This window comes from Cyprinodon tularosa, unplaced genomic scaffold (assembly GCF_016077235.1).
Source record: "Cyprinodon tularosa strain WSP-4 unplaced genomic scaffold, ASM1607723v1 ctg331, whole genome shotgun sequence".
Lineage (NCBI taxonomy): Eukaryota > Metazoa > Chordata > Actinopteri > Cyprinodontiformes > Cyprinodontidae > Cyprinodon > Cyprinodon tularosa.
The window spans coordinates 1014186-1036786 of record NW_024039043.1 but is presented as its reverse complement, the minus strand read 5'-3'; the positions used below and the strand labels follow the sequence as shown (position 1 = coordinate 1036786).

The 22601-nt window shown below is 38.2% G+C and overlaps 3 protein-coding genes across 7 annotated transcripts; 2 read left to right on the top strand and 1 right to left on the bottom strand.

The window, feature by feature from the left end:
• The first annotated feature begins 863 nt into the window (after positions 1–863).
• On the top strand, positions 864–3142 carry dnajc9 (DnaJ (Hsp40) homolog, subfamily C, member 9). Its single transcript, XM_038293897.1, has 5 exons — positions 864–1197; positions 1420–1560; positions 2178–2432; positions 2674–2760; positions 2842–3142. Exons 1-5 carry the CDS (start codon positions 1024–1026, stop codon positions 2950–2952), a joined length of 768 nt encoding a protein of 255 aa, XP_038149825.1. The 5' UTR covers positions 864–1023; the 3' UTR covers positions 2953–3142.
• Positions 2513–14749, bottom strand: fam149b1 (family with sequence similarity 149 member B1). Of its 5 annotated transcripts, none has more exons than XM_038293892.1 (16): positions 14294–14748; positions 12900–13016; positions 11264–11408; positions 10564–10712; positions 10340–10483; positions 9717–9872; positions 9454–9635; positions 9116–9246; positions 7566–7634; positions 7048–7160; positions 6677–6901; positions 6244–6367; positions 5051–5176; positions 4854–4935; positions 4117–4254; positions 2513–3988 (listed from the first exon to the last, which is right to left on the bottom strand). In XM_038293892.1, the coding sequence occupies exons 1-16, from the start codon at positions 14338–14340 to the stop codon at positions 3903–3905; spliced, it is 2034 nt and encodes a 677-aa protein (XP_038149820.1). In that variant the 5' UTR covers positions 14341–14748; the 3' UTR covers positions 2513–3902. The 5 variants fall into 5 exon arrangements, with proteins under 5 accessions (XP_038149820.1, XP_038149821.1, XP_038149823.1 ...); XM_038293893.1 differs by having other exon boundaries at positions 2513–3985; XM_038293895.1 differs by having other exon boundaries at positions 9717–9797.
• A 1025-nt stretch (positions 14750–15774) lies between these two features.
• Positions 15775–20752, top strand: ecd (ecdysoneless homolog (Drosophila)). Its single transcript, XM_038293887.1, has 13 exons — positions 15775–16215; positions 16604–16721; positions 16808–16895; positions 17191–17369; positions 17607–17799; positions 17887–18015; positions 18107–18232; positions 18323–18408; positions 18548–18648; positions 19560–19818; positions 19903–19970; positions 20056–20270; positions 20361–20752. Exons 1-13 carry the CDS (start codon positions 16011–16013, stop codon positions 20559–20561), a joined length of 1968 nt encoding a protein of 655 aa, XP_038149815.1. The 5' UTR covers positions 15775–16010; the 3' UTR covers positions 20562–20752.
• Positions 20753–22601: the final 1849 nt, after the last annotated feature.

Genomic DNA, 22601 nt, shown 5'->3' with positions numbered 1-22601 from the left:
TAAAATGTACAATGCAAAATTGGTTTCCAGAAATGTTTTACCATCGCTACACTGCTTCATCTCTTCTAATTAAACGTACTCTGTTTTTCTTATGTATTTACAATCTTGTATTAAAAGGTATTGACAGCTAGACAGTACTTTTAAAATGCATAAAAATCATCAAGATAAAAATATATCTTAGCATTTTCACAAAAGTAAAAGTTTAATTTTCTTACTATTTATTCTTCGAGTAAAACAATAATGTTTTACTGTGTTTACATTTTTCTTTAAAGCTAAATTTTGGTCACAGGAGAATAAGACCAAACATTTATCTAGTTAGGTTTTGTTGGAAGATGCAATTACATATATATACAAAAAAAACAAATGTTCAATCTTATCAGGCCCACTGATTCATAACTGATTCTGATCAAGTTATGCCCAGTATGCCAGGCTAAAATGACATTTATTAGCTGGGCTGAATATTCCAGATGTCTCAAATGCATTTCTTCCTAGTCAGAATTGTAAGATATCTATCTGTACATTTCTTACTAGTAGGAATGTAGTTTTGACAGGGAAGAATCTTATTTTAGAGATCAACGAATGGAACAATAGAGAGGACAACGCTTGTAATAAATGTCAAAATAGCCTGCCATATCATGTGGGCCCGTTTTCTTAAAATGTATCTGTCTTTCTGTCTGTCTGTCTATCGTATATTTTTTTGAATATTTATAATTATGTATCATATTAATGATATTGCTTTATTATTCAGTTAATTTATTTATTAAGTATTGATGTATAGCGGTTTAGTACAAATAAAATAATTTATATAACGAATTATGCTGTCAGAACCAATCAAAGAATGCCTACAGCATTACGTAAGCACGTCTTTTCACGTACGGAAGTACATGACAGGCCAGGGCGCCAAATTGCTGTTTAGAGCTTGAGGTGCTTAGAGAAAAGGGACCGGTTACTTGAAATCGTTAAAATAATCGACTAAAGTCGCCAATAACCGGATCTTACTGACTCTTAAAACAGAAACTCACGATGGGTTTGCTCGAGCGCTGCCAGGAGCTGTTCAACACCTCCAACCTGTACGAGGTACTGGGTGTAAACAAAGAAGCGAGTGAAGCAGACATACGAAAGAGCTACTACAAAGTTTCTCTGAAGGTCCATCCAGACAGGGCACCAGAAGACCCGCGAGCCACTGAAAAGTTTCAGGTTCGCTTTTTTTATTGTCAGCTGTCCAACCGGCGCAAGCTAGGAGCTAATCTAGCTAACTGCTGCTAACCAGTGGTAATAAGGAAAACCTCGTCATAGCGATCACAGTTTTTCAATGCAGCAGTACATGCACGTTTGTTTGGTTTTTACAGAGTATTAATTTGGGCAAATGTAATTCATGTTTAATGGCTAAAATGACACATGATTAAATTTTGACTCCAGGTATTGGGGAAGCTCTATGCGGTGCTGAGTGATAAGGAGCAGAGGGCAATCTATGATGAGCAGGGGGTGGTGGATGAAGAGTCGGATGTTCTCAGTCAGGATCGCTGCTGGGAGGAGTACTGGAGGCTGCTGTTCCCTAAGGTAATAATTCCGTAAAAAAATTCCACTGGACTTGGTTTCCAAGACTTGAAGACGTTTCGCCACCTCTCCAGGAAGCTTTCTCAATTCAAATGTCTGGATCCGCAGTGAGTTTGAGTCTTATATAGACAAGGCCTTGTATCGCTTGGAAACATGCAAATGGTTATCCAAGCGATACAAGGCTTTGTCTATATAACAGACAGGGGTTTTAACCAGCTGTTTCAATAGCTTGCGGTGTGAACGTAGCGTCAAACCAAATCTGTGCATCAAGGGTTGCTGGTTCTCATCTCCTAAAGGATCCATTTAGTTTTTAATCAGTTTTTGTTGTTTCACAAAAAAATATTTAGTTTTACTACTTTGGTTTTGCTATAAATTCTATGGACTTTAAGTATGTTTATCTCTGATTAAAATCGCAGGCTTAACCTCATACAAATCTTTCTGTTACATTTTCTTAACAATTTTCACAATAGTAAAATTAGTTTTTGAGCTTGTCTTAACAACTTTTGCAGCCAAAATCATAAAAGTCATGTAATACTCTGTCCTCTTCCAAGACTGATGCCCTGCATCGATGCAAAATGTGAATACTAGAGACCTTGCTACTGTTTTTATCTCTTTCCTAGATCACGGTGCAGGATATTCTTGAGTTTGAGAAGAAATACAAGGGCTCTGATGAAGAGCGTGAGGATGTCATCCGGCTCTACATGCAACATGAGGGGGACATGGACGCCATCACTGCTTCGGTTCTCTGCAGCTCTCAGGAAGACGAGCCCAGGCTGTGCAGCATCATCCAGGAAGCTATCAAGAGTGGACAAGTGGAGGCCTTCCCTGCTTTCACCAAGGAAAGTAAAGCAAAGAAGAGGGCTCGCAGGAAAAGGGTGAGAACTATACAGAAGTAAAAAATAAAAATATGCAATAAAATGAAAAAGATCCTCAAGCTTAGGTATTGTTTTATTGGTTTTTCCATTGTGATTTTTTTTTTTATGGCCAAAGTTTTCTGGTAAACAATAGAAAAAAAAGTTCTAATACATACCTCTTTCTGGTATCATGCAACGACTGCACATAAACAGGTAAACCTGTGTATCTTTACTAACAGTGTGCTTGGAACTGATCTTTCAGGCTGACCAGGAGCAACAAGAAGCAGAGGAAATGAAGAAAGAGATGGGCCTTAATGATGAGGATGAGAGTCTTGTCATGATGCTAAAGGTATTACCTCCTTACACATAGGGACTAACGCAACGCTTTCTCCTAATTACGTCTTACTTTTATCTCTTCCTTCTTTTGCAGCAAAAGCAGCAGTCCAGAGAGAAGAATTTTAACAGTTTCCTCTCAGATCTGGAAGCAAAGTACTCCAAACAAAGCACCAAACCACAAAAAGGAAAAAAAGCCAAAAAGTAAATGTTAGAAAAAGCTAAATAAATTAAGTATTTTTTTTTTTTTTTGTAGTTCATATAAAATCATAAATGTATTCAGGATAACTAAAACTGTTTCTGCCTCCTAGTTCCCAATGTAACACAAATATGTAAGTGTTGTTAATTCTTGTAACGTGCTGTAAAGTTTCTATAAATAAATGCAATTGTTTAAATCATTTGTATTTAAGTTTGTAAAACACAGGCAATTGTATGTTATTTCTTATTATCCCTTGTAAGAAATAAGTAAAGAAACTACTATTTATGCACTAACCCTGATGTGACTTGTCAGAGTACGACCAGTTGGCTTTGCTCAAATAAAGAGCAAAAGATGACATTAAATACACCATTTTGTACAGACATGAATAATTTCTTATTTACACATATTCTGTATGATTCCTACATTGTAGGATGATTTCAGCAGAAGCACCTAGTTGGTAAAGATCCTCCCTGTTTTTACAACAGATGGTTGGATTTTGTAACCTGACAACAGCCAGATGCATGTCTAGCGCTAGACATGCATCTGGCTGTTGTCAGGTTATGGATTTTGCACCCAACAGGTTTTCTGTTTTTGTTTCGAAGGTAATACAGTACAAAGCTCCCTGACATCAGAGAGGGCGGAAAAGGTGCTTTTTTTTTTTCATCCTATAACTTTTTATTCTGCATAGTCATTCACCCTTAACAGCAACACAGTTGGGCATGTTATACCGCATTTTCACATAAAGAAATACTCATTTTTCTCATGCATAGCCACATATACAACCCATACTAAACAAAAAGTGATAGTTTTTCTGTTTGGCAGGCCCATAAGGTGATTTCTGAAGTACAAAAATAGGCCTTCAAATATAATTCAGTCATATATATATATTAATAAAAAAAAACTTCAAAACAATGCAGGCAAAGATTGATAACGGGTAGGTTGTGGAGATCAGTGGCAAACTATAAGCCAGGCCTGCTGGATCTGGATGAGAGGCCGCCTCTGGTATAGGAGCGGGGTGGAATAGACAAAGGAACAGAAGCAGCTGCTGGAGAGGAGAGATATATAACAATAAAATTAGTTGCTGGCAAACCTTAACCATTATGCTGCTCATAAAATTTACTAGCAACTGTCTGGAATAATTAAACTGAAATCCAGCCAAGTTATTTTACTGACATGTGACAGGGGCCTGAGACTCGGGCTCTTCTTCGTCTTTTATGGGCGACTGCCCCAGCGGGTGGTGAGGAAAGGAATCCAAAAAAGATGAGCTGCTGATTCCAAGACTGATACCAGTCACACCAATTCCCAGAGAGTCTGTTGATAAGAAGGAATAAATAAATACATAAGTCAGTAACTACAAGACGAAAAAAAAATTAATCCAGGATAAATCAAGCTCCAACAAGGGCTGAGGGTTAAAAGCAAAAATAAAAAATATCAACCTCAGGGTAATGCTATTTATAGTTAAAAATGTATGTGTTTTTCATTTTGTATAATTGACCTACAATAAGTGACTTACAGCTAAGCAACCCCCCAAAATTCACTCTCAGAACCTAGAAATATTACATACGACCAAATAAAAGAAATGTTCCAACATCGTGGCGTTTGTTCTGGTCAACACAAGCATGGGAAAGACTGACACTAGTTTTCAGACCGTTGTTAATAATCTAAAGACACTAGCTCTTTATAGAGGGCTGCATCCAAGCATATGGTTACATTTTGATAGGAAGGAAAAAACGTGTGTGAAAAAAGTGCACCAGAAACAGAGACCATTTACTTTAGTAAATGTTCACACAACACGGACTGGCCCTGACTCATTTTGCAGCTCCACATTTGGTTGTTCAGCACAGTGAGGGAAAAGTGCATAGACACCAATAAATTCAAAGTTTTCTTTTCCTCCAGGTGGAGTTTCTGACCTGTGGCTACAGAGGCTCTGCCCGGCCGGCCCTGCCCGATGTTGTCCAGCACAGTGAAGGAACTACGGTAAGGAGTGTCGGACTAAAACACAAAATCACAGCAGACTGATATTAAAACATGCAAACACACAATGAAAGCTATAAATCATATTAAAACAATCCTGTTTCATTCTATGAGGAACGCTAAAAAAACTCACCCTGTATGTGCGAGTTGTGCTGGGTCGAGAGAGGACGTCCTGTATGTGGTGACGATCTCTCGGTATGGAGCTGCGAGCTTCATCGTGAAAAGCACTGTTGGCACGACTAGGAGGGCCTTTATGACGCTGTGAGACAGAAATAAGAAGAAACAGCTTTTTGTGTGACATCAATGCTATAAGCTTTGGTGCATTTCATCACAATTTTTATGTGAAACAATATTTGGTAAATTTCTTTATTTATAAATGATCTTCTGAAACGTATTCAGCCCCCTTTATTCTGGTATCCCTAAATAAAATGATGTGCAAACAGTTTTTTCTGATTACTGAATACAGTCTGTGTTTGATTCTCAGTATGCATATAACTGATGGTAAAGGGCCTCCAAAGTTTGCTTTGAGAACCTTAGCGAACAAAGTGCAGACAGATAAGTAATTACGTAATTTCCCTCTGGGATTATTATGTGACAATACACATTTGTCCTCTTTTTTTATGTGAACAAAAAACATAAAGACAATACAAAATCAAAACCAAACGAAAGTGCATCTGGGATTATTAAAGTATGTCTGATTCTGAGATAAGGGAAAACGCTGTAGAGAAGTTCATAGCTGGGTTAAGTTATAAAATAATATTTAAGGCTTTAAACATATCCCAGACTCTATGTAAACCATTGTCTCAACATAAAGAGTTGGACAGAACTGTTATGTTTGACAGGCTTGGCACGGAGAAGATTGACCACAAATTGAGCTTTTCTGAAACAGTAATGAGAAGAAAGCCAGCATCATGCTGTGGGGGTATTTGTCCACCAGGGACAGAGAGCCTGGTCAAATATACGAAACGCATCAGCATCAGGAAAATGAAGTTAGACAGCCAGCCAGGGCTGCTATTATATAGTTTGGATCAGGACTTGAAATTTGCTGTTAAAAGATGCTCTACATTTGATCCTACTGTCTCTGGGCTGTGAGAAGATTACAGATATAACCCAAAATGATTGCAAATGTTATTGCAGCCCACACAAATCACCATCAAGAAGTTATGCAGAAATGTAAAATGGTCTAAAATCCTGATAAAACAAGTTTTTATCCAGTGAGACGACAAAATGCATAAAAGGGTAGGAATAGTTTTGAAGCAGCATACGGTAAATGACTGTTTTAGGGTAACTGATACCAGCCATACTGGTTCTGGTGGTAATCTATACCTGTGTGAGCTTTGACTGCACTCCTCCATGAGACGACTCAGAATCTCCGGTTCCAATGGGGGGAAGGGGGGTGTTGCGGCTCAAGGGCAGCAGTGGAGATGTCAGTCGGTCACTGACTGTGGTTCTGATGGAGAGAAAGTGGATCGCTTTCAGAAGCAAACAATTTATTCGTTTTTTAATTTGTCACCTTACAGTTTAACTTTTATTTGACTGCATCTAACTTTAAAGTATGAAATGTTTTAACCCCTTCTGATGAAAAGTACTTGGTTCATGGATTATCATTTGGCAAATGGATCCAAGTTAGTTTAAACCAAAGTTTGGGTCAAATTCTCAAAGGTTGAGATGATCTACTGCAATAACTCTAGTTGTCATGTTTACCAAGATATACAAGAAGGAAAAGGCTTTAGTAGGGTTAATGCCATGTCTAACTCACAGACGTGTCCCGCGGATAACCTCATCCAGGTGTCCCCCTGTGCCAGAGTGACTTGAGTTAGGAACAAGGGGCAGTAGGTTTCGGGGAGGAGGGTTTCGGCAGTGAGCTGATTGCAGTGGACGAGACAGCGAGGAGGAGCTCTGCACCAGGGCCCTACGAGGACGAGGTTTACTGGAAGGGACAGCGCTAGAGACGGGCCTGTGAGATGCACGCTCGTTCGGCTCCCTGCATGGAGACAGAGAAAGATGCAGAGCTGCTGATTGGTTCAGCGCCGGGTGTTTTAAGCCACAAACAAAACAGTATCTGATCAAGGCTTTGCATCTTTTCTTTTGCCAAAATCTGATGGTAAGAATGGTAAAATGTTTCCATACTGGCTTCTCTCCAGCACAGCCAAGTTTCTCTGCTGCAGGGGAATGCTGTGAATCACGATGAGGTCGTTCAGGTTGTGCTGCGCTGATGCCACCCCTACAGGCGCTCTACCAGCCTGAAGGTGGAAGAAGAGGAGTGAGAGGAAAAAACATGATAGATGGATCAAACAACATTTTTTGAAACCAGAGTAAAGAACAGCTAGTGAAGAGGAGACAAAAAGAAAGGATTCCCTGGAGGAATGTGGTTAGTTATTTCAAAATACAAAAAAATGAATCAGCAATCATACAGCTAAGGTCCCAATTAGAATAAAACCCTCTGATCTTGTTATAGGTAACTAGAGAGAAACATTATTCAAAATAAAAACTAAATAAAACAAGCTTTGCATCTCTGCAATGTTTTGAAGATGATTAAACACAGTCAAATGGGATGCTTGAGTGTTAATCAACAGGAACGAGCACAGATATTCAGAATAATGAGCCTCTACAGATGGCTTGATGCTTTAAGCAGGAGAGTTACATACAGCGGAAGGCCTTTTCTGCTTTTTGGATTTCCACCTGGAATTGTTCTTTGAGCCGCTTGACTTTGTGTTATTTAGAAAAGGGAGAGGGGATAGCCACGACCAAAGAAAGACAGAGGATAGAGGGAAAGAGGGACGGGAAAGTAGAGAGGACAGAAAAGTAGAGTCATAAAAATTTAAGAAAAGCAAAATATACAAAAACAGCAGGTTCAAAAAAAACATTTCAAATATAAGGTAGAATGAGAAGGGATGGAGACAGTTGGAGGTGAAAAGTTACAGGCAGGAATGAAAAGCCTCAAATACTGAACTATCCACACTAACTGGAAAACTCTGACAAAAATGTTTAAATAAGGTTTTATGATCATAATCTTTAACAGAAAATTTGTCAAAAAACAAGCATTTAATTTAATTTATTAAGTAGGGAATTAAAGATACTCATGGTCAAATATTTTGGTAAAACCAATAAATTTTACTGTGTAAGAATCCACCTTAAAATAAAAAAAAAGGGCACCTGGTATTTTCAATTATCTTTGTCCCTTTGGAAAATCTTTCTGGATCATCCAGGGGCGGCTGCTTCTTTCCTCTCTTCATCTAAATAACTGGTTTATTATCCTGCTTATGGACTCTGTGACGGGTCATATTCTGTTTCCTGGACAGATTTTAACTCGGCGTCTGAGATTTCAAACAGTTAGTAAAAATACCGTTAAAGTCTCACAAAGTGTACAAACTGGGCTGCCATTGTGCGGTGCCCAGGGAGCAGTAATAAGAGACAGCATCTTAGATCCTCCACCAATCAACAGGGGTCAAAAAGTTCTTCACCACAAAGGAACCAATCGGAGTGTTTGTGGCAATAAAACATCATCTTATTCCCACCTGATGGTTAAAGTGAAAAGTTCCAGGAGAGCTTGTTACATGCCTGTTTGCATATAACATCTCCAATGAGTGCTATGATACTTTCATGCAGCCCCTTAAATATCTTACCATTCTTATGCTCATTACATAAACTGGGGCAAATGTTTAAATGTAATGAGCCAGAGAGAAATAGGTCTCTGTGCCCTGTCAAATTTATAACCTCATGAGAAAGGAAGTCATAGATTAATAATCAAAAGCAAAAACTCTGAGTGACCTAAAAAAATATAGAACATCTAAAAAGCGTCAGTGACATACATTTGATGATTTTGAGTAAGCAAAGGTGATTTTAATACATAAAAAAACGTATTTTATGACTAGGATTTTATGTCCCTCCTCAATAAATTCGGTCAAATTATAGAATGGACTAACTAATCTGTGTAATATTATGCCTCTTCGATAAGGGAAAGCTTTAACACATCGTTATCTGGAGTTATAGTCATTTTCTTATATTGTCAATTAGTTTTCATGAGATAGGCTGAGATCAGTCACTAATGAAAAAGGTTTTTATGGGATGTTAAAAGAAAAGAAAGCTCAGAATAAATTATCTGATCTACAAAGACTGATATTTATTCAATGAAATCCCAAATTTCATTTTTTCCCCCATAAGCAGTCTCTTGTCTAGTCCCCCTTAAACCACTGACCTGGAGCTGTGGTCCAGCTGCGAGCGGCGGCACCCGACTTTGACCGAGTTTTGGAAGCATGGGAGGCAGCATAAAAGGATTCTCAATCTCTGGGTGGAAAGGGCTCAGTTTCCCAGAAATCGTCTCTTCACCTGTTAATTAGACAAAAACATTCCAATCTCCTCTCCAATATTAATATATATAATTATTTAAAGTAACTACAGATGTTTTTTCATTCATTCATTCATTCATTCATTAATTCATGAAGGAAGTAAGGAAGGAATTTTTATTTAGGTTTAATGAACCGTTTTCAAAATAGCCTAGCTTAATGTGTGCAAAGCAGATAAATTCTGTATTACTGGAGGTGCAGCACTCCCAGTGACGTTGAACCAACTCTTTCATCCAACCGACCAGCTCCTGCCAGACATCATCGAAAAGCAAGTCAAGAACAGCCTGACGCCGACAGCGGTACGGTGAGACGGGGGGCAGACGGTGATGCCTCTGCACCGACTCCAGACTTTCCTCATAGCTCTCCTCATTCCTTTTAGAGACACAAATCACAACCAGAATTAACATCGGTCCAGCTGGAATCGACAAGTATTTATAAATGTGAGCTACTCACAGGTCTCTGCTATCATAAGCCAGGTACTCCTCCATCTCACCATCTACTTCAATCTCTCTCGTCTGGTCATGGCTGCTGGAGCTGTTGGTAAGAGGGCCATCAAACTCCGAAATTGAGGATTTTATCAGGGCAGCTTTCTTTCCTTGAACATTCAACCTTTTTTTGCCCAAAAAGAAAACACTGTTATTCAGAGATCAATTAGTCCTAAAACAGGTTTTAAAAAGTGCTTTTAGTCAGACAGTATAACTGCCTTGTGTACGTCATCTGGAGACTCAACTATCCAACACGCATTTAACCCAAATACTTAATGAAACAGTATGTAGGTTACAGAACTATAACTCCTTTATAACTGCAGAAATCAGAAAATGCGTCCAAAAACCACTCAGTACAAAACATTCTAGTATTTATCTGACGGAATATGTTGTCAAAAAGACATATATAGAGAGATATCATTCAATCAAACGTATTTAGCCACAAACGACAACTAAACACCATGTGCCATTCTCATGAGGGATTCAATTTTTTAATTTGCTCTACAGAACCGGATGTAACCACCAGTAAAATTACATTTTCACATCAAAGAGTGAGAAGAGTGAGTGGGTTTGTGTTTTTTTACAACCTACTCTGCACCCCCCTTCTCTTTGCCTTGGCACTTCACAGCCGTTTTTCTGCCTGTTGATGGACTGCTGGCAGGGCTGGCACTCCCTGGAGTCGCGTACCACTGGAAGCCCTCATCTGTGGGACACATAAGCTGAGTCCCCACAATCCTGAGAAACACACACATAAAGATAAAAGTTAGTATTACAAAATAAAAGCAGAAGCTTGAGGAAAACAGTGACAAACTTACCGAAGATGTGGAAACCGCGAGGTCCACTGCTGACATTCGTCCTGTAGCCCCTGGAGTATTCCCTCCCCGCTGCCTCTCCCTTCGTACAGCTCTGTGTCGATCTCATCAAACATTTGCTGCACTTGCCGCGATGCCGCCTTATCGAATTCCTGTGGGACAGTAAAAATAAAAACACATTTCAGGAATATTCGTCTGTTCTTACACTGAATCTACAGCTGAAGGTTGCTGCTTTGCATTCAAGTCCTTTTTATAAAAAAGCTACTGTTGGATACTCTAGTTTCCAATCCAACAGAGAAGTTCATTTGAAATAAAAACTGAGGGAAAACAATGAGAGCCATGAGTTTGTTTTTCTTTTAACTAATAGGGGGGAATATAATTTATCAACCAGCTGAGTTAAGAAATACAGTATTCTAGCAAATCCACTGGAATGAGGCTTTTGCATGAAGCAACCTGCATGCAAATTAGCCATCTGGTATTCTACACAGATACTGTCTGTTTCCCACACATTTTCCAAAAGGTGATAAATGTTGGTTAGACTTAATGAGAATGTGGCAGGATGCTGGTGTAGAAGCAGAGCAAACAGTAGAGAATGCTCTGAATGCAAAATATAAATAAATAAATTCTCCTTTAACAACTGACTGGGACAGGTTGGCTTTTTTCACATCATAATAAAATCTCTTTCTGAAGAAAAGCAGCTTACATCGTATCCCCAGGAGAAAACAGAGCTCCTCTCTGTGGAGATACCGGTTCCTGTGGAGCTGGGAATAGCAGACCAGGGCTGGCTGGATGATACTGAGATAACCGTCTCACAGTCCGATTGGTCTGAAGCGACAGATGTCTGAGAACTAAATGGAAAATACAGCGATCTTTGAATACATCTTATATAAATATAAAGATTAAACAGCAAACAGAAAATTCATTTCTATGTCACAAACACAAACCTGGAGGAATCCAAGTAAGATTTTGGGTGATAGGCCAAAAACAAATAAAGCATAATTATGAGAAGAAAAATAATATTTTTAAAATAGTTAACAAATAAAATTAAAAATAGACCCTTTTTGCTTTGTTTATTTGTGTTGTTTCAGCTGTTTTCATAATCAGAAGTCACCAAAGCAAGTCATTATGGCTTTTTTACAGACAGTTTTTAGTCCAGACACCGTTCCTGACCCAAAAGAGTTTTAAACCGCATTGCAGTGCAATACATATAATATCTAATAAACAGTTCATCAGTAAGCATTTTATCCTCAGTACAGATACAGCTGCTCTGTAAGGGCAGCAGCTGGTTTGTTAGAAAACATTTGTCAATATAAAGCAACATGATGCTGAACGAACCCAGAAACCTTCCAAGACATCACTATCTACCTAACCTCAGGGGCCTGAGAAGATGAGATTTAACCAAAGAAGCAGCAAATAGCCTGGTGGATCTCAACGTTTGAGAGTCTAGATTTCACAGAGGGGTGGAAGAAGAAGGATATAAAATGTGGTTTGCCACGAGCCAAGCAGGGATCCAACTGAATATATAGAAGCAGGGGCTCTGTTAAAAACAAAACCGATCTGTTTAGCTCACATGCAGAATGTTATGTATTTTGTGAAGGCTTCATCATCTAGGGGGAATCCTTTTCTTCATGCAGGGGCAGGGAAACGGGAGGAAGACTTGGAAAAAGATTGAGCATCTGCTCCAGCAATAAGCACTGACGTAAGAACAATCTCCTTTTTTTAATGCAACCAAAAGGTATTAATGAAACATTATTAAAAAAAGCAACAAAAAACAGACTAAATCAGAGACAGGAAACCATGGTATCAGAAAGGCCCTTCAAAGTCTAGATCTAAAATAAATAAATATTAAAAATATTTTTTCTCTAAAATCCCTGTAACATGTATTCAGGTTTGAGGCTATAATGTAACATGATCTACAAATTTTCAAGAGGTATGAGCATCACATAGAAAACCATTTCTTTCCTGATTTCACATGAATAACAAAACATGTCCAATATCTATTTAAATGTGGCAGAAATGTATTTTGTAGGATTACAGAAACACAATTAGTGGCGGCTGCTGATAGAATCAGTGGAAACAAGGAGCAAATGTCAACTTGCTAGAATATTCTAACAGGCTGCCTAATTATTCATCCTTTTGACTGCACATCTGAAGAAGGCAATGTGATATTAATTAATCCGCTGCTTCTTGGTGTCACATAACAAGAGCCCTGAGAATCAGCTGTCTGCTTAAGACGGTGTGCAATTACAAAACATGTAGAGTATCTGTGTGTGTGTGTATATTTAGTATAGTCCCTTGTTCTACATCATGGTCCTTCTTGCCTATAGGCCCTCAGCTACCTGTTGTGTGTAGAGACAGCCTCCTGTAGGTCATGGAGGTAACGCGGAGGGGTTTGGGTATCGTCTACTTCCTCTGGGAGAGGGTGGTGATCGAGGCTGCTTCGAGACAAACCACGACTGCATAAAGAGATAATAAGGAATGATTAACAAACTAGCATGATGAAAAATGATATATTGTTTTTCTCTCTTACTGGAACAGCAGTTAATCCTGACACAAAAAGATTTACACACTGTATTTAAAGAGTTTGCAGTAGGCATGGGTCAGCTTATGAATGCTAGAGAATTGCACAAATGTTCTAAGCGTGAAATATACACTGGCTAACTGCTTTTATTTAAATACTGAGGCAAAATTATTTCACCTTTGCTGGTGCCTATCGAAGATTTGGACTTTATTATGATTTTTAGGAGAATTGGCGGGAAAAACAAAGTATACTCTTTTGCATTTGTGGAAGAGGAGCAGCAGCAGAGGAATAGTACTGTCTGCTTGGGATTAAGTAAAATAGAAAATATGTAATAGAAAAATGATATGAAAATAAAAACACAAAACCTATTGGAATAAAAATATTCAGCTTGTTTATATAGTAACAGATAGTAGAAACAGACATGGGGATCACTAGTACGTACTAAGAATAAAGTGCTATGAACTGATTAGTAGTATTAAAGCATCAAACTGTTTTTAAAATATATGGTTTCACAAATGCCAAAATATTTCCACATGCATTCTTGTGGGGTGTTTTTTTTCTTATAATAATATGCAGTTAAAGGCGCCACTCTAGCCAAAGTACTATGGAAAGAGAGGCCATCACTGCCCACTACCCTCCTGTTGCTGCACACTGTCTGTCAGCTGGATAATGGAACATGTCTGATAAATCGTTTTCAAACTAGAGGAGCCTCATCTATCCGTCTTATTTACAAGGTACTACAAGCTTTTCATAAAATCCAGTGAAAAAAAATAATATCCTGCACTTTAAAGGTTCTTATATATTTACATGGTGTCTATCCTACTTATGTGTCAATGTAGGAAAATTGGCAATATTATTGATCCTATTATAATTATAGGTGTTAATGCATTGGCTTATCTTTGGTAGGACAAGTGTTGCCTCTTTTACATCATGTTAAGCATAGTAATGTTAAACATACACTGATACACTGAAATCCTAATATTTTTACTTACCGGTAAGTAAAATCTCACTAGCCATACTTGTAAAATTCAGAATATTTCAGGCCTCTTTCAATTACAAGACAGATCAGATGAGATGTAAATGTGTTTAACAAGTCACTAAAGCATTAAGCTTTTTTTTCCTTTTTTTTTTTACCAGAGGTTTGAGTCGTAAGGAACAGTTTTAAACCTTGTCGCCTGGTTTTACAATGTAGCTGTAACGCTTAGTACTCACATCTCAAGTTTGTGCGATACTTGTTTCCTGTTGTAGCGTGAAATCATCCTCTTTTATCTCCGTTTCAAAGGCTCAAGCCCACGTCTCTCATCCCTGCCTCCTCTCCCTGGATTCTCTGCGAACAGGGAGGGAGCGCCAACATCTCCTCCAGTGCCCCTCTCTCGGTCCCCACCAAGAAAAACCTGAATCTGGAGGACTGCGGATCACTGTAAAGGGGGAGGCTATGCTTGTAAATTAGCTAACTAGCGCTGGATAAACGGTTATATAAAAAAGGTGAAGGTGGCTCCGCATCGCTTCTAAATCATGGTGCATATCGTCGCATCAAACATTGATCGCATACAATCAAGTACTATCCATTCAGCCTTTCTAAATGCTCAAACTCCTCGGACATATGCGATGCTAATGTTAGCATAACCGACGACAACAATAGCATGGCTGTCATGGAGACACGACGTCATAACCGCGCGGATATCTGGGAAATGTATTCCAAAAGCAAAACAAAGGAAAATTAGCAGAAGTGCCTACTAAAACATTTAAAAATAGAACTACTTTGTAAAAAAGTAAAGTAAATTTTTTTGGAGAAAAGTTACTCAAGCAGGCTATTGAGCAACTAATCATAATTTATCTGATTTACTTTTAAACATGACGTAAAAATAGACTAAGATTAAAGCCTAAAGTTGTTTAAAAATGAACGTACATTTAAAAAAAACTAAAATAAAGGCAACACTAAAAATAAATCAAGCAAATTAAAACCCTTTTATAATAAATAAATAAATAATTCATTTTCAACATATAACCTATTAAACCAATCCTTACAATATGTAATGCATAACTGTAAGAACAATTTAAAGTTCCTCCAGTGACGGTGTCTGTCATTCACCGTTTTTTAGGCAAATGTTTACTCAGTATGCCTAATAATAGCAAAACTTCAAAATAATATAATTCTACTAAAAATGCAGCAAAGTAAAACAGCTCCTAAAAGTATTATTATTATTTTTTTTTTTTGTCAAAATGTACTCAGGTTAATGTAACTGACTAAATGTTACTAGTTACCACCAAAATCACAGGTATTATCACGATACAATGTATCAATCTGTTTGGGTTACAATGAAATCTGTGATCATTTTTTGTTTTGTTTTGCATTAATATTGATCGATATATTCTACTGTGATCCCCTATTAGATATCAGTATTAAAAAAAACCAACTAGAATAGTAAATATTTAACCATTCTTTACATTGTGTTCACTAGAAATTCCAGCAAAGATCACTTATGATACAGGCGTGCACTAATGATAAATTATGTTTAATAAAAACAACACGTGTTGTTTCTGATATAATAACGTCCGTGAAAAATACTGGGGAAAAAATCACAAATGCATTTTTATTTATAAATGACTTTTATTTAATTTTAGTAAAGCTCTCCTTTTACCTAGACACAATTTTAAATTAAAGATTTGGTAGGGCGGAACCTTCGAACAAACACTAAGGTGAAGCCGGCTGGAAATTAGGGAAGGACTTAAACATTGACAGTTGGCGTGATCCGCATCCTCTTTAAGTAGGGTTCTGTCTAAACCGACTACATTTTACATTTTCAAAGCGATGCTGTGTGAGTGTATCTTCCTCCGTGGTTAACTGTTTCCAGCTGCTAGCGATGGACTAAACACCTTCGATGGGTTCTGGTTTCCTGTTGTTCCATCAGTCGTAAAGAAAATCCCAATGGACGCCTTGCAGAGGAGGAGGATTCCGGAAGATCTGGTCCAGTATAAACTTTTCTTGGTCCATGCAGAGAGTTCATCTCCCCAGCAGACTGAAGAACGCCTCAAACACCTGACAGAGGAGATTTTGGCTAAAGTAGCCAAACTTCTGGTCCAATACATCTGGCAGGATCAACCATTCAATCTGAAATACCATCCAGAAATAGGTATTGGTGTAGCTTTTTTCTTTCTTTTTACAACTAGATACGCAGACCTGGACGCATTTGGTGGCACCTCTGGTAAAATTGTTTAAAATAGTCCTAAAAATAATGTTTTTTTTTTATTATTTCTGTAGCTTAACTTCCTAGCAATTTAAGTCATATCCAAAGTCTGATTTAAGAGCATTGAGATAACTAATGTTCACTGTAAATCCTAGCACAAGGTTAGTATATTTATTCAGTTTCAGTGCAGTATGCACCTAAACAAAGCTGAACCTAGTTTTTTTTTTTTTACTTACATGTTTCATAGATAGGTTGGCAGCATTTGTTCTCATCTGCCTACTTTAAAAAGCAAAAAACATATCAGATACACCTAAACGTTTCTGTTTGTTGACAGGAGATGTTCCTGCTCACATTGGAGGCAGCACTTGCTTCGGAGACAACATTGAGGATGAGTGGTTTATTGTTTACCTCCTGCAGCAGATCACAGAATTGTTCCCAGAACTTGCAGCCAGGTTATACAACATACTATATAAGTGTATTTCTTTCTTTTTTGACCTTTGCCTGCTTCTTAAACTTTTTAAAAACTGTTTGTGTGCAGAATTGAAGACAATGATGGGGACTTTCTTCTGATCGAAGCAGCTGATTTTCTTCCTAAGTGGCTGAACCCAGACACAAGTGAAAACAGGGTAAGTCGTTTGGATTTTTATGTAGGCTACCTAACTTTTCATTTGAGGATCCCACTCAGTAAGTTGGTCTCTAAAAAATAGGCCGGTTGGATTTTGAATCACTCTATGCTAATATTGAATGAAGAAAAACTGTATTTTCAACACATCCATCAACAGCTAACTAAAACTACCTCCAAAATAACATATTTAAGAAGATTGAATCAGTTGCTGGTGGAAATGAATGAGATCTGAGTTAAAATAATGCCCCAGTCCTCCATTTGATGCTAAAAGTATCTCTGCTTTATTTCCTTTGCAGGTCTTCATCTACAGGGGAGAGCTGCACATCCTTCCTCGCCCATCCAAATCCAGTTCAGTCGGCTTCTCACTCGATGTGGTCCCCAGTTTGGCACAAGCTCTCACACTGCTCTCTGCTCACCCTGAAGCATGTCAGGCGAACCCAAAAATTCTTTCATCTTTAAAGAAAAGACTAGAAGGGTGAGGTTTCATAGAATCAAAGTTGTTGTTTGACTTTTTATAATCATCATATGAGAACGGCAATTGCAACATCTTCTGTGCGTGGCTGCTAAAGTTAGAAATGGAAAAACATTACATTTGTTTTTCTAACCAACGTCATTCTGGCTCCATAAAACGTCAAAATGCAGGAATCCAAATCATATTTTTGAGAGGTGTGTAAATGAAAAACAATTGAAAAACAATGCTGTTAACCTGTAGGTATCCAGAGAAGATTAAGGATAATCTCCACCGGGCTAAGTGCTTCATCCCAGCTGGCATTGCTTCTGTTCTGGCACAGCGTCCAGACTTGGTGGCCCCTGCAGTCTCTGCCTTCTACCTGCGGGATCCTTTGGACTTACGGGCTTGTCGGACCTTCAAGACATTTCCTCCTGATACAAGAGTGCTCACCTTGGTAAAAATCATGCAATTTAACAACACATAATTGTGGTTCTCTTTCAGCTCTCATTAAATAGAACCCTTATTCTGCATATATCTCCAGGTTAAATTCACCCGCTGCCTGTATGCCCAGCTTCAGCAGCAGCAGTTCACTCCAGATCGGAGGAGCGGCTACGACCTGCCTCCTCGCTCTCATCCATTGTACAAAGCTCATGAGCTTGGAATGAAACTGGTGAGCCATCGTTTTAGGTTTTCTTTTGTGTTCATGCAAGTCTGTAACGCTCTCAATGAAAGTTTGTCTAATTTTTTTATCCTATTCTTAGGCCCACGGCTTTGAGATCCTGTGCTCTAGGTGCAGAACGCCGTCATCTGAGCCCGATGCTCCGATAGGCTGCAACCCTCAGTGGAAAAGCTTCATGGAGAGTCTAAAAAAGAATGGCTACTTCAGAGTGAGATACACTTTCTTTCAATGTCATTGCCAGCATTGACAACATTTCTCCTATTAAAGTCCTTTTTAATGTCCATGTTTTTAAACGCAGGACCAGCTGGAAGGTTCGTCTTTGTATAAAGAACTCCTAAGGTCTGCAGAAATATTCTTCAAACAATCAGTTATGTCACAGCCAAGGTGAGGATGCTAACTGTTACTGCCAGGATTCATGCAGGGAGTCTCATCAGTGAATCAACTGTTTGAATTGTCTAGTCTAACACAACTTTCATTTTCTAATTCAGCCTGCTGTGAATGTTATTATTTTTTTTTTTTTCAGCTCCCGCTCTGCAGGAGAGGAGGTTCTCCAGCTGCTTCAGAGCAGTCCTTTCAACTTGGAAGAGTTAAAAAAACTTGAGCCACAACTCCCCCAAGAAGACAGTGAGTGAATATTTTAAGGACAACAAATCACATCACTTTTCTGCTATAAAATATTGTTTCTGGGTTTTGTTTTTGGTTTAAATTTCTAAAAGAAAATTGTCATCTGTATATGCAATTATATATAGAAGCAGGAAACATTACAGACGTCAGCTTCAAGCGGCCATCAGATACTTCTTATTTTGTTTAATATTTAGATTTAAAATGAATTTGTGCTTTTATTTTTTTCTCGTGTCTTACTGTCAGGACAAACGGGTTTTATTGGGAGTTTACTCCTTTATATTCTTAATTATTGTTTTGTAACAATTTTTTAATTAAGTTATGGGCCAGTTTTTTATTTAATTTAAAACAGAATAGCAACACATTGCTGCTGTAGCTGAACTATCACAGCTGTTTTAAGCTGTCAGCTCTATGGAGTTTTTAACAAATTTTGATTCATAGTCTATAGTAAAAATATGAAACAAACAAAATCATACTGTAATTTTTAAGGGCTTTTTGTTTCTTATCTCTTCTCGTTTATGTTTCAGAATAAAAATGACCAATGACCACTTTACTTTCCAAAACTAGCTTGGACCCCATATGTTAAGAAAAAAAAAGAACAATACAACTGTCTGTCTTTTAGCAGCGTTTTTGTTAGTAAAGTGGAGCAAAGACATGCAGCAGCTTTTAACTCAAAAGTACAACTGGGTATTGTAAAATATTAAAATTCAGTAAATGCAGGTGATTAAAAAAAAAAAAAAAAAAAACATTTTTAATTTTTGTTTTACTTGATTGATTTAGGAATACGGTTCCCTTGTTTTTATGAAATGCAAATAAAAGTGCTCATAACATACGTGTGCATGTTGCCCATATCAATCTTTTCCTACATTCCCAGTTGCCTACAAATAATTTTGTTTCTTTTTGCCTATCTCAAGGTGACAGCTGGTTGGATATCACTGCTCAAGATTTAGAGCAATTGCTGCAAGAGAGAAGCGGCAGGATCGCTGATGTAGGCAGAGAAGGCTTCAGCCCTGCCAAACAGAAACTACATGTTAAAGATGCAGCAGAGAGGAGGAATGAGGCTGAGGAGGAGATGAAGGAGGAAGAAGCAGGTTACAGTCTTGTAGCTGTCAGCAAAGGGATGAAGGACTTCCTCAATGCCATGTCGTCCCATGAAGGGGCTGAACTGCCCTGGTGAGGCAGATTACTGCACTTATACCTTTTCTTTTTTTTACTGTAGTTAGATTGTTTTTTCAAGTGTGTTTAATTGTTTTCCAGGAGCGGTCAAACTCAGCCTTTTGATTTTGACCCAAACTCCGTGGCTAATGCTCTTGATAAATTATTAGGTATGTAAAACCAATGGGAGGTTAATTCTAAATAACAATGAAAAAAAAGTCAATATTTTATTTGATAATTTTTTATTTGTTTTAGGAAGCAAAGAGGAAGAGTTGGATTCGGATGATCTGGATGATGATGATGATGATGATGAGGATGATGATGAGGAGGAAGTAGATGAGTCGGAGGAAGGCCAAACTGATCCCATGGAAATGAATGGCACAGCAAGTCTGGATAGCCTTAAAAGATATATGGACCAAATGGATCAGGAGCTGAAAACCACTAATGTAGGACAAAGCTTCTCTCAAATGGTAAATTGTCTTTTTTTTTTTTTTTTAAGATAAGAACTATATTATCAGGAAATACACCCAGGTCCATTATGAAAATGTGATTTTTCACAGGCTCACACGGACAGCAGCTCAGGGGACGGGCATCCATCAGCGGAAGGGGGAGTTGAGGAAATCCAGCCTTTGGACATTGACATTAACTTGGTTGCTAATTTGTTGGAGTCTCTGAGCAGTCAGGAGGGATTAGCTGGACCTGCTTCAAATCTACTGCAGAGCCTGGGAATACAACTACCACCCAACTCTGACCCCTCATAGAGAGGAGGAGGAAAAAAAGGACTGAAATCAGGAACTGTTGAAAGAGAAGCTATGAATGAACAGATGGAAAAAGTCTGGCTTCTTAATGTCAAAGAGTTTTATGGTTGAAATGCTTTGTGTTTGTTAAATCTGCAATAAACCTGACCTAACTAAAAAATAGGTGCAAATAAAGATTTCATGTTTATTTACCACTTCTGTTCGGCCCTCAACCATAAATAAATCCAGATGTTTCTCAATTTTTCAAACAAAAAACAGAAAAGACTGTCACGTTTTCCTGCATTTGATGAAACGATAGTAAAAAGAAGTAAAAGACATGCAGTTGAGACCTTAAAGATGCAATAACTTAACCATCAGCATCACATTTATTTAAAAACACTTAAAAACAAAAGGAACCTGGGATATTGTGGACTTCTACCACATCCTCCTATATTTACTATTGTGATCCATTACAAAAAAAATGGATGGATGATGAGGTGTATCTGTTTTTTTATCTATATGTTACAGCAAAATGTTTTTTAGTAGTTTATTACAGTATTTAATTCTGAGAAGGCTGTAAAACATTTACCGTGCTACGGGGTAAATTCTTCCCTTAAAGGAATAGTACACCCAAAACATGATTAGCCTTCATTTTCTACTCACCCCCATGCTGAACAACACTCTGGAGTACTTTTTTGATATCTCAAATGCATCTGGAGATCTGGGAGGCTTCTTGCTGTCTGCTGACATTCAAATAATGGAGGTCTATGGCGCCCGAGACAGAAAGGTCCATAAAAGTCCACAAAAACGTGTCAATATTCCTCCATACTGCTCGTCCAATGTAATCCAAGTGTCCTGAGTGGGTAGCATCCAGAATTTACTCGAAACGAAGTCATTTAGAACGTTTTAGAGCCTAAACAGTAGTGTATAGGATTTCCTAATAGCGCCCCCATGCGCGCTCACGATTCTACGGAAGCCGGCAGACCAAACCAGCGCATTCAGCTCGGCAAAGAACTCATGCTCTTCCTCAACACTGAAGTCCTCAGACATTTTTCTTTCGTTGTTTCTTTCTTTGCACAGGTAAACAGCACATTTCTTCTTCTACGCTTGCATTATCGGCAGAGCAGACGCTGAATGCGCACTTTCTTCCGGTTTGGTCTGCCGGCTTCCGTAGAATCGTGAGTGCGCATGGGGGCGCTATTAGGAAATCCTATACACTACTGTTTAGGCTCTAAAACGTTCTAAATGACTTCGTTTCGAGTAAATTCTGGATGCTACCCACTCAGGACACTTGGATTACATTGGACGAGCAGTATGGAGGAATATTGACATGTTTTTGTGGACTTTTATGGACCTTTCTGTCTCGGGCACCATAGACCTCCATTATTTAAATGTCAGCAGACAGCAAGAAGCCTCCCAGATCTCCAGATGCATTTGAGATATCAAAAAAGTACTCCAGAGTTTTGTTCAGCATGGGGGTGAGTAGAAAATGAAGGCTAATCATGTTTTGGGTGTACTATTCCTTTAAAACCTTGTGACGAGAGTCCACCTGTGGTAAATTCAGTTGATTGCACATGATAAGGAGAGTAACACATCTCTGTAAAGTTGACAGAGTGCATCAAAGCTGGATCTAAGCACTAAGGTCAAAAGTATTGTATGACCTTGAAATAAAAAAGTAGTTTATCACCTGACTGGTGAAGAAAAAAAAAAAAAAAACTTGGTTATGTGTCAATCTGTGTCTTCCAACATGACAGTGATCCAAAGTACATAGCAAGAGAACAAAACTAGGGATAGATTAATCTAAAACTGTCGACTAATGTCCATTTTTGTCTGAGTGAGCTTCAAACTAAACCAAAAAGAAATTTTGAAGACATTACAGGCATAATAAACACCTAAGGCTGGGATTGCTGCTGAAGGGGCTTCAAAATTTTTTTTAAATTATGGGTATAAATTCCAAAAAATTTAAACAAACCACTGGACTTTGTTTTTTTAATGTTTGACTTTGTATTGAAAACTCCCTTTTCAGAGGCATAGGCCAGTACCGGGTATTGCAGGCCAACAACG